This window comes from Panthera uncia (assembly GCF_023721935.1).
Source record: "Panthera uncia isolate 11264 chromosome C1 unlocalized genomic scaffold, Puncia_PCG_1.0 HiC_scaffold_3, whole genome shotgun sequence".
Lineage (NCBI taxonomy): Eukaryota > Metazoa > Chordata > Mammalia > Carnivora > Felidae > Panthera > Panthera uncia.
In genome coordinates, this window is record NW_026057584.1 from 60626517 (window position 1) to 60639048 (window position 12532).

Sequence of the window (12532 nt, forward strand, 5' to 3'; positions counted from 1 at the left end):
TTTTTTTAAAAAGGTACAAAAAAAGGGTTATAATTGGCAGATCTATTATCAAAATGAAGGATTTGGTTCAATGAAAGATACTATCAACAGAGTGAACAGGTAATAGACTGGGAGAGGTATTTTTGTTAAAAAACTAAAATAAAGAAGTCCTCCCCTAAAATATACAAGGACCTCCTACAACTCCAATGGTAAATGGGCAAAAGATATGAATATGCAATTCACAGAAGAGAAAATAACAGATATTTGAGAAATGGTCAACCTCACTATAAAGAGATAAATTTATATTAAAACATTTTGGTAAGGGCGTCTAGGTGGCTCAGTGTGTTAAGCATCCGACTTTGGCTCAGATCATGATCTCATGGTTCGTGAGTTCAAGCCCCACATTGGGCTCTTGGCTGTCAGCACAGAGCCCGCTTCAGATCCTCTGTCCCCTTCTCTCTGACTCTCCCCCATTCATTCTCTCTCTCCCCCTCTAAGTAAATAAATAAACTTAAAAAATTTTTTTGGTATACCATTTTATACCCATCAAGGTGGCAAAAATTGGAAAGCTGGAGAAGGTCAAGTGATGATGTGGATACGGTAATATTGTTACTTTCTTATTCAGTGGTACTGGGAGGGTCATTTTTGAAAGTGGTATGTAGAATCTAATAAATGTAAGTAAGCCCATACAAATAACATAGCAAATCAACTCTCGGGCTTACATCCCAGAGAAACTCTTCCACAGCCCTCAAAGAGAAAGTATATATTCTTTGCAGTGTTGCTTGTGAGAGCAAAGCAAAGAGGGAGAAGCAAGCCAAGTGCTTATTGCTGGGAAACAGGTAAAATATGGTACAGAATAGAATATTAGGTGTCAGTCAAAAATAAATACCTAGATCTGTATTTGGCAACATAGGTAGCTCTCAAATGCTGCTTGACAAAAAGGTATAAACAGAATGACACACACAGCACAATGCCGTTTATGTGTGTAAGATATACATAAATATGAAACCTTGAAATACGTAAGCACATGTAGGACAGATCAAGAGGATATATGTTAAAAATGCAAGAATGGGAACTTAATGCAAGACTAGGAAGGAGAATGGAATTGGAGATGGGGAATGAGGGAGAAATGCACACCCACATACCCACACCCACACACTGAAAGACCATTCTTTCAAGGCACAAGGGTGGTTCAGTCAGTTAAGCGTCAGACTTCGATTCAGGTCATATCTCGGCTTATGGGTTCGAGTCCCAAGGCGGGCTCTGTGCTAACAGTTCAGAGCTTGGAGCCTGCTTCAGATACTATGTCTGTCTGTCCGTCTCTCTGTCTCTCTGTCTGCCCCCCGCCCCCCCCCCCCCCGCCGCCGACTCACGCTCTGTGTCTCTCTCTCTCTCAAAAATAATAAACATTAAAAAAAATTTAAAAATTTAAAAAAAGACTGTCCTTTCAAGAATTGATAACGAATATGAACTGAGAATTATGAGCAAGTGAATTCCATGAAAATGAAATCCTAAAAACAGAAAAGGGAAAAAATTCCTATAGGAGAAAAATGAAGCCAAAGACTCAGAAAAACTGATTATAGTCTATGCAACTAACAAGCAACTTGGTTTAGTTACTAGAGTATTTTTTTAACAATAGTGTTATGATTCATTTACTTTTAAAACTGCCATTATGCAACATTATCTTATTAAATAAAGACAATTCAAAATAAATAAATAAATAAATAAATAAATAAATAAATAAATACAATTCAAGTTACTATATTTCAATCTTCAAATTCTACCATAAAGAAAGGGCAAATGAACTGAAAGAAATAACAATGAAGCAGACTAAGAGAGTAACTAGTTTTTCATCTTGAAACCTTCTAGAAATATCAGCTCTAGAAATAGTTATATTGTAGTTTCACAAGAGGCAAACAGCAGTTACTATTTCTAAAATATATGTACCCTGAACTAGATGGAATTAACCCACAAACGAACCAGAAATGATAAAGGCCATATCAAACTAAAATACTATGTAACAGCACCCAGCTCATTTAAATATTTAATGCTTTCTGATATGTAACTAGATTGTCTTCAGTACCTCTACTACCTCAGCTTTTTGGTTTAGTACTGTTATCAAAATGAATAGCACAAAAGCAGAACAAGTCAAATCACTGCCAAAATAAGCTACCAATATTACTTCTCTTATTGGCAATGACAGCAGAGGTGTATCCTTTCCTTCCTCTACCTCTGAATACAAATAAGCTTTTAGAACTTTGACTCATTATACCTCTCTTTAACCTACAGAAAGAAATATAGAGTTAAGACCAGGAATCACAGTTATCTTTGAGTTAAATACAGTATACCACAGAAAACTTATTCAACAAATGTTGAAATAAATTACTGATTGAACAATAAAAGTCAATTGGTTGCTCACTGTATGTTAATAAGTATACCTAATCTTGCAGCTCTTTTAAACAAACAAAATAACCATGTATTGGCACATGCGAAAAAAGATAATTCTGAATAAATTGTAAGATTAGTCATTTTTAAGAGACACAAGTAAGAAAAATATGCAAAACATATTAAAGTCAATTCATTCATCTCAGATATGTCTAAGCTAAATAAAATCTATCTCTTATAAATGGATATATTCTTATCCTTACCAATGGGGGATTCTGGAGTTAGCCCCATGCTTTGAAGCAATGCTTCAGCTTCTCTTCTTTTTTTTTCAAGATCCGATTCTTCTTGCACAGGAGCAACTGTTTCCTTCTTCTGATCAGTCTAAATTTTTAAAGTTAAAAACTTAAGTTTACATAGGACATGAAACATTTGTTTGCAAAAAAATGTATTTTAAATAATGTACTAATACTGTATACTCTGGGAGAGTGGACTTAATTTTGAATACACGTTATAGTCATTAAATGAAAACCATTCTCAATAGAGTTCTAGTAAGTAATCTCCAAATGATATGTAATGAAGGAGTTCCCACAAAAGTTTTTACCTAGTAAATTTAAAAAGTACAGTTATTTCTATTTATCCACAGTATGAAACTGCTATTCATGGTTAGGAATTGTGGAAACCTTCCCTAGAGACACAAAAGCGTAGATATAAATATCACAACAGCATTGAAAAAAGAAAAAAAGATTATTTAACAGGTAACACATTTTAAGTAAATGGACAACGTATTCTGTTGAAAATCAAGTATGAGTATCTCAAACTTTTGTACAATGTACTTTTCATTGTATTTATGCAATTTTATGTAGAGGATGTTTGTCAAAAATTCATCTGGAGGAAAGATTTTATTTTAGTTTTTGAAACTATAGGTAGTATTTTTATAATAAAAAAAACACGGATGGATTTGGTAAAGCTAAAATTCACTTTTGCATAGCAAAATTATTGCCAGATTTTAGCCTTTTATAGTTTTAGCAAAATCCTTCAGTTAAACTAGATAAGCCTCAACAATCTGAAATCATCCAAAACATTTCAAGTGAAATTTAAGTTTTTTGAAGGAAAAGTGTTATATATTCACCTCAGATGCCTATTTTGGCTAACCACTATTACTCATACAATTATCTGCAGTGAATTTTGTCAATCATAACATTCTACGATACCATTTTAACTTAAAGAAGTCATCCATGAACTTCATCAAAATAGTCAAACAGGTTATATTACCAAGTTGATAATTTACCTGTACATAGCAATATATTAGTAGACTCACTATTTAATGCTATTAACTTATCCCTCATAATGTTTTATAAATTTTAAATTAGCTATAAATCATGTAGTAGATGTCGCTAAGAGGCAATTTATGCCACTTAAGGCCATTTCTGGAAAACAAAAATCAAATATGCTTTCAGCACTGAAGGGTTTAAGGCTGTAGATACTACTTTGGAATGGCTCTACCATTCTATCAGTTAACTTTTAATCAAACAGCTAACTTAAATCTCCAACTTTCCAAGGTTCAGAATAAATTAGAAAATTCTTCAATTACAGGCCTTTATAGCATCATAGCAATGCTGCACATAAATCATACTTTTAATTTTTCTGATTTTCTTTTCCCTTAAGAGATTTCTAGAAGTCTTGGCTATTAGCTATCAAATAGAAAACCTTGCAACTAATGTCACACTTAGGACAAATTATTGTACACCGACCATTTAAAACATGTCTGTGGTAAAATTATACAAATCTGTCCAAATAGTTTCCACTGGGAAAAAATGTACATTTCAACACAGGAGCGAGCAAAATATCTCCAGCTCAGGATTAACGTGTAATTGCCATACATGATGAAATGGTGATGTGAAAAATCAGAAGACACAGCTACCTGGTCTATCTTTAAGGCAGTATCAACTCACTGCTTGCCAAAAATATTTCAGTATTTCATGATGAAGGAAAAAAGAACAAATTCCCTATCAATTAAATAATCTATTATGTATTTCTCTTTGCCGTTATTTAGTCTTGCAAATTATTAGCAGAACAGACTGGCAAAACATTCAGAAAAGTAAGTTCAAAATCCAGACTAAGTTATGATATATATGCCATGTTTTTTAAGAGCTATTACAAGGCAGATGTCCCTTACTTTATATAATAAGCATATTCTTAGAAATATGTAAATTGAACTTTTATGCATCAATCCATATGAAATATTTTTATTCAGTAAAAAAAATCATTTTAACTTATCAACTTTGTCATTTTCACATTTTTTAAATCTGATTTCCTTAAAATTCACATACAGTGCTCTATTTGCAGTCACAACTGCTAGATTTTTATTCTACAGGTATTACATAAAAGTGTATTTGATATTAAATCCAATTATTTTACACTGTTTATTAAAAAAAAGAAAACATACTTCCTTTTTTTTCCTTTCTTCTTCTTTTCTCTTCTTTTCCTCTCTGATTTGGGCCAACCGCTGCTTCTTACGTTCCAATTCTGCCTTTAATTCACTTTTGTCCGACATGTTTGTGAGCTTAAAAAACATATAATCATTTATAATCATCATTACGTTGGAAAAAATATATAATCATTTACAATCATCATTACGTTGGTAAAAGCAGGGCTCTTTTAAAAAATCAGTCTTCAAAAAGAGAATTATCTCAAGAGGCCATGTAGCGCACTGCGATCAAAAGACAACATATAAACTCTACTTTTCAAATATGGAAGCATATATATATCACTAAGACTTGGGAAACATTATGAAGAAATGTATGTAAGTAAATATTTGGAGTTGAGCAAAGTAGCTAGCACACAGTAAGCTCTTTAACGTTCAAATGTCCAAATTTAACACCATGTCTCTGACTCTTAAAACAGAAGGCATGGATTGGCATTAAGGAGCTCTTCGACTATAGGACATAAACCAAATCTATCACCAGAGTTTTGTATTCATCCCTAGAAATTTGATGAAAACAATATGCAGACAAAAATTCCTGTAAATTCTAAAACCGACGTGTAAAACTAACATTCAGGACAAGCAAAACACAAAAACTGCCATCATTAACTATCACATATATTTAAAGTACGAATATTTTTAGACAGAGCCCAACAACAAAGTCTGACTGGCTTCACTACCTACAGCTGACCGGCTCTTCCTCCGAGGCCGGGAGCTCCACGAGTGACAAGTTCACTTTCTCAAAACTACAAGGAAGACAAAGTCTCGGTAATTTTGTGCTACAACCTCCATGTTCGGGTACTTTCCAACACGCGCGGGGAGGGAAGACGCTGTCATCGCCGGGTAGTAATTTATTTATAAAATGGAGCAAGGCGAAGGGTTGCTTTTCCCCTGAGGTCACCACCAAGAGGGCGCAGTCCAGGACTGGGGGTCTGGGAAAGGGGGGCGCTGGGGGCCGAGCAAGACTCGAGGCTCCGCCGGCCACCTCCGGTGGGTCAAGGAGGAAAGAAAGTGGTCTGGTCTCCACCCGCCTTCCCAACTCACCGCACCTGGCTCTCCCCGCCTCTCCTTCAGGAGTCGGGCCGGGCAGCGCAGTCAGCAGGAACTGCCAAACCGCCCTTTGAGCCCCGACGTGAGACACAGCAGACAGAAAGGCCTTGAGGGAAGCACAGTCAACCCACCTGTAAGCTGGCGGGAAAGAAAAGAGTCCGCCCGCCTGCAACGACCCGGTAACGTCCCTCTCCTCCACCCCCGACTCCAAGAATCGCTGCCACTAGCTCCGCGACTTGCCGAGGCACACACAAAGAGAGATGGGCGGCGGCCACTACGGCGAGAGCTTAGGGACAAATGGCTTCACCAGAACGAGGTCGCTTCCAGAAAGAAGGGGTGGGGCCCCGCTGCGTGGAATTGCAGCCCCTCCGTGACTTACCTGTGTAAAGTAGAAACCAAGAGGTAAGACAAAGACCTCAGTCAGCCCAGGGACCCGAAGTGTTTCCACTTTGCTAAAATCTGGAAGAATACGCCTGATATCCTCGGACTGGATAAGCAACCACCGCCCTTGCCTTACAGATTGACACGACCAGAGAGGGAGAACTACAAGCCCCAGCTGTAAGGGAAACCTGCGTGCGCCGAGCAAGGCATTCTGGGAGTTATGGTCAATGATAGTCGCAAAGTATGCTGGGACGTGTAGTGTTTTCCGAGGCTTACGGTTTCCCAAGTCGAGGCCTTCTATCTTCAGTATCCCAAAGAGAAGCTGCCAGCACTGGCCTTAAACCAGTATTCTGGTCCATTGGTCAGCGCTCACAGTGTTGTATAAGTTATATATTAAGATCTTTGACTCAACACTGGCCGGATTTTAAGAAGGGCTATTTTCCGGCTGTGAACCTATGTATTACACTGCACATGAACAACATTTTTTTAGGCTATATACACCAGTTTTAGTGAGAAAACCCCTTATTGAGGTGTCATGTGGCATCTTAGGCAATATCTAAAATATAAAACTAAAGTTTTACATTCTTTCAGAAATGTGACAATTTGTCTTTAAAAAATTTGTAAGTCTTTATTCAGTTTTTACTCAGCATCCTTGGACAGTTGTAAACTTGCTTAGCTGGAGTGTTACAGTTATGAAAATTAGCAATAAGAACTTCTAATTCCTGTATTTTCTCCTAAATTTCATCATGTACACATGGAATATTTATTTGAGCCCAGAAATAAAATGATTACTGTTGGAATAAATAGCTAGCTAGCTAGCTAGCTAAATAAATAAATAAATAAATAAATATTTATCAGCATTGCAAATAATTCTTCAGTTCTTTGTTGTAGTGTGGTAGGTAGCATTTTTATTTTCTCTTAAAGAATTTTTGAAAACATAACACTATTGAAATCAATCATGTTATCTATTAAAACCGGACAAGAATGGTTTCCACAGTTTTTGATTTTTTAATATACAAAAAAAGGGAAAGTTATTGGAATATGAATTTTCCGGAAATGTATGGGTCTATACACATTAAAAATGTTTGTGTTTAAATAATTTAAAAGACTATCTAGAAACAAAGTTAACACCAAAGAAATGTCTTTCTTCAATTCTAGAGGGACATTGCTCAAATCTAGGATTCATTTTTAGGATTCAAATTCTAAGTCCTTGGGACTGTGCCTAGTCTTTTCCTTATCTTACTTTGCCTATATGCAAGATAAATATCTCAGAAATAAATTTGAGAAAGAAAATTCTTTGAATTTCAAGATATCTTCCCATAACTTAAAATTTCAAACTGTATCTTTTCATTTTCTTCCTTCTTTCCTAGTATTTAGTTTTTGTTTAATTTGGAAATTTGCTATTGATTGCCTACCATGTGCCTGGAATGGTGCTGGGTGCTGTATGTAATAGCTAAAATGCATATCTCCATCAGGACACCAGGTCAACTAAATATTATGATGGGATTCTGTAGGGAAGTGACGGAAACACTCTGGAAAAGAAAATTTTCAGGAGAAAATGATTCCAGAGCTAAATCTTTGATTCTGGAAGGTTGAATAGAAGCTAACCAAGCAAAGAAGATGCAGCAAGTTGCCTTAGGAAGAGGAAGGAATGTGGCCAACGTACAGAGGTAGGAGAGCATGGACTACTGAAGAATCTGGAAATAATTCAGAATAGCTGTAGGCTAGGATAAGAGCTAGGGAATGAAGCTACAAGCAGGGGCACAGTCACATATCCCAGTTTAGATTTAGTCCTGAAGATGATGTGAATCCACTGACAGATTTTAAGTAGGAGGATGGTGTAAGGTTAGCATATTAGACATTTGACCTTTCAAAGTGGTGTGAAGAAAGCCTGATGTGGTGGTATTTTTGGCCCTCAGACTCACTTCTTTCCCTTCTTTGCCCATGTCTGTGCCTCTGGGGAGTGACCCCAGCCTCTTTGAAAACTTCATTATGGTTGAGTTTGACTAATGAGAGGCTTAAGCAAGGTTATCGGAAGGCAGATGGAAGGTGAAATTTGGCATCTCTTCCCCACTTCCCTCCTTTTATGTTACATCTCCAATAGTAGCTTAATTCCTTCATGGCTACAGCTCTTTCCAGGTGGCCCCTCCTCCATGGCTCTTTCACTGGGCTCTGGAAACTTTATTTTCTCCTTTTGTCTCTTTAGCATCTCCTCTGTAGCTAGTTTCCAAGTGCCTCATCAACTCTTACTTGCTCCCTTACCTCTGTCAGTCTTTCTGTAACTTATTTCATCAGAGTATCTTCATTTGAACTCTTTGGGTGAACTCTGTTTCCTGCTGAGACCTTAACTGATACAGCTTGGTTGGAGAGATGGGAGATGGAGAGAAGAGGCAGGATAGAGACAAGAAGCAGAGAATATAGTTTGAAGGCTTTTGGGTGGAGCCAGAAACTATATGTGTATGAGCCAATGCATTGGGAATGGAATTAAGTGGGAATTAAGAATTAATTCTTAATTCAGGAGAATTAAGAAAAATAGACTGGAGAAATGTTAAGAGTGTATTAGACATTTATAGCAATAAAGCAGGCTAGGTAACCACCTGAACTCCCCCCTGAAAATAACTGACAATGCAGGATAAAACACCTTTTCTTTCTTGCCAAGAAAGTAAAGAATACTTCAGACAAAAGGGGGGAACTTAGATGGCATTTGCCTAACTTGATGAATTTTCATAGCTTGTAGGCAAGAGATCACAAGAGACAAAGCCCAAAGCCTATTCTAGACTGCGATTTCAAAAGGAAACCTCTCAATACATCCTTGATATAGGAAATCTACCCCAGGGGTGCCTGGGTGGCTCAGTCGGTTAAGCGTCCAACTATTGGTTTCAGCTCTGGTCAGGTTCTCATGGTTTGTGAGTTTGAGCCCCACACTGGGCTCTGAGCAGACAGTGTGGAGCCTGCTTGACATTCTCTCTCTCTGCCCCTCCCCCACTCTGTCTGTCTCTCAAAACTAAATAAACTTAAAAACATTTCTTTAATTAAAAAAAATCCACCCCAACTCTTGGAAAATTGTCCAGCAACTCTGGCACTCACTGGGATGGGAATGAGGAGGCAAATTTCTGAGAATGTGCAATCACAGGTGGGCCTTCACATGGCTTTTCAGCCTGAAATGTCAGTATCTGGATGGTTCATAAAAACATGGACCGAAAATTTGGTTTCAAGTTTTCCAGACTTGTCATGTACTCAGATGCCTGGGAGAAGCAAATGTGAATCTTTTTGTAGGAACTCCTTTTATTCCAAGCTTTGAAGAATTCCATCCTTGAGAATTCTATGCTTTGAAGAATTCCACATAAATTTCAAGAAATAGGAGCTCAAAAATCATACAAAACACACAAAGAAGGCACCAAAAGCAAGAGCCAACCAACCAAAATAACAGGTAGCAGAATAAGACCCAGAAAGACTTCAGATATTAGAATATCAGACACAGAATATAAAATAAATATGGTTCACTATTGTAAAACATAAAAGAAGTAGCTAAAAATATGACGAAAACAGTAGATTTTAAAAATGAACCAACTAGGTCTTCTTAAAATTAACAATATACTAACTGAAATTAAAAAAGAAAAAACCCTCAAGAGATGAGTTGACCATAGCTAAAGAGAGCAGTACTACCCTTAGACCAGTCTTGGGCCTTGTACTTTGGAGTCTGCTCTGGCCTTCATCCAGCTACAAGGAATCTGCATGGCTAAGGATATGGCCAGTCATGAAATCTATATGCCCCCTTATAGACCATACTTCTGGCAGCAGAGACTCTGCAATTACCATCCCAAATAGTCCCAAAGCAGCTTCTGGTTCCTTATATACACCTCTTCCCTGGGTCTCTCCTCCTGAGAGTAGCCTGTACTCTCAGGGGGTGGCCAAGAAATTGCTCTCATGGAATGAGATGGGCTGTAATGGAATGTGGATTTGTAGGTTGGCTGCCTAAATGTGTACATTCAATGTCCATTGTAGTGTGGAATGGAGCTGAGGATAAAAAGGGGTTTGGGTTGGCAGATGGGAGTCAACAATCCCTGTGCCACCATAGTATAGGGCAGAGCTCTAGGTATCCAAGAATTTTAAATTCAAACCTGGCTTTTGTCAAGATAGGAGGAGGGAATATATTTTATTTAATGCTTTGTTAGCTTGATTTCTGACTTTTAAATATGTTTATATAGTATGTGGCCTTTCATTTGTACTCTTTTCCAGGGTCCTAGAAATATTGAGGGTAGATCAAGATGAGAAAATGTTTGTATTAGAAGGTAGTACTAAAGAAATGATCCAGAATGCAGCAGGAAGAGACAAAAAAGATAATATGGAAGAAAGAGTAGAAACGTGGTGGATAGTAGGAGAAGGTCTAACAAACAACTAATGAAGTTCTAGAAGAGAAGGGGAGAGAGAAGAGAACAGAGTCAACTTCTGAAAAGACCATTTTTTTACAACTGGCAAAAACCACGAATCCACAGATTCAAGAATTCCTATTAGTTGCAAATGGGGTAAATGTAGAACTTGACACCACAGAATGAAACTGTAAAAAAAAGAGGGGCACCTGGGTGGCTAGTTGGTTAAGCTTCCAGCTCTTGGTTTTGGCTCAGGTCATGATCTCCCGGTTCATGAGTTAAGCCCCGTGTTGTGCTCCGCGCTGACAGTGCAGAGCCTGGTTGGAATTCTCTCTCTCTGCCTTTCCCCTGCTCTCTCTCTCTCTCAAAATAAATAAATAAACCTAAATAAATAAATAACTTCCTTAAAAAAAAACATAAAAAAGAAAGGAAAACAAAACAAAACAAAACAAAACAAAAAACCAACCCTGAAAATAACCCAAATGTCCATCAACTGGTGAATGGATAAAATTGTAATATATCCATACAATGGAAAACTGCTCAACTCAGAGAGGAATGAGCTACTCGTACATGTAACAGCATGAGTGAATCTTGAAAGCACCATTCTAAGTCAAAGAAGCCTCACAGAAATGACTACATACTGTATGATTGTATTTCTATCAAATCCTAGACAAGGCAGAACTATGGCAAAAACCAAATCAGTGGTTGCCCAGGGGTGGAATAGAGAACGACTGACTGCCAAGGAGGCATTAGGGAACTTTGTAGAGTGATGGAAGTGTTTTGATTACTGTGGCTTTGTAGCAAGTTTTGCAGTCAGGAAGTGTGTGACCTCCAACTTTGTTCTTTTTCAGGATTACTTTGGCTATTGGAGTACCTTAAAATTCCATACGAATTTTAGGATGAATATTTCTATTTCTGCTAAAAAGGCCATTAGGATTTTGGTGGCTATCTATAGATCTGTTTGGGGAGGATTGCCATCTTACTCTCAAGTCTTCCCATCTATAATCACAGAATATCTTTCCATTTATTTAGCCCTTTAATTTCTTGCAGCAATACATGGCTTTATTTTGTCTTCAGTATACAAGTCTTGCCCTCCTTGATTAAATTTTACCTAAGCATTTAATTTTTTATGCTATTGTAAATGTAATTGGTTTCTTAATTTCCTTTTGGGATTGTTCATTGTGGGTGCATAAAAATACAGCTGAGATTTGTGTGTTAATCTTGTATCCTGCAACTTTGCTGGATTTATTTGCTCTAAACAGATTCTTTATAGATTCTTTAGGATTTTCTACATATAAGATTATGTCACCTATGAACAGAAATATTTTTACTTCTTCCTTTCCAATTAGGATGACTTTATTTATTTTCCTTGCCTAATTCTCTGGCTAGAACTTCCAGTATTATGTTGAATAAAAGTGGTGAAAAAGAACAGCCTTGCCTTGTTCCTGATCTCAGGAGGAAAACTTTCAGTCTTGAAACTACAACTTTTTTAAAAGGCTAGAATACCACTTCTTAGAAAAGCCAAGATTATTCTGTGGAGTCTGGTTTGTCTAACACCATGGGCTATTATTTGATCCTACTAACCTGGGGAACTACATCAGCTGAAGGCTCCTGTTTTTAGGCAGGGAGCTGAAAGTGGTGTGGGAAATAGCCAGATATTGTTTGGAATTTCCATCCACTTAGTTGGAAGTAAAGGATATCTAAAATCCTTTAGCTAATTTCTGTCTCTTAGTGTCCTGAAATTTCTGTCTCCTTGTGATTAAATAATCACTGGTCAAACAAGGATGCTTACCTGTTTTTCAAATCCTGAATTCTGATGAAGTAAATAAAAGTATAACCAGGGGCGCCTGGGTGGCTCAGTCGGTTAAGCGTCCGACTTCGGCTC

At 37.3% G+C, this 12532-nt stretch overlaps 1 protein-coding gene across 6 annotated transcripts in view; it reads right to left on the reverse strand.

Moving 5' to 3' along the window:
- Window positions 1-6474, reverse strand: part of DYNC1I2 (dynein cytoplasmic 1 intermediate chain 2) — a 58588-nt gene extending 52114 nt beyond the window's left edge. The window contains exons 1-3 of one of the 6 annotated variants that reach the window (XM_049615526.1): window positions 6276-6474; window positions 4811-4927; window positions 2628-2745 (exon numbers count right to left, since the gene is read on the reverse strand). In XM_049615526.1, the coding sequence (XP_049471483.1) occupies window positions 2628-2745; window positions 4811-4918 (226 nt within the window). In that variant the 5' untranslated portion in view covers window positions 4919-4927; window positions 6276-6474. The other 5 variants (XM_049615523.1, XM_049615528.1, XM_049615527.1 and 2 more) reach the window with 5 other exon arrangements.
- Between the last annotated feature and the right edge of the window lie 6058 nt (window positions 6475-12532).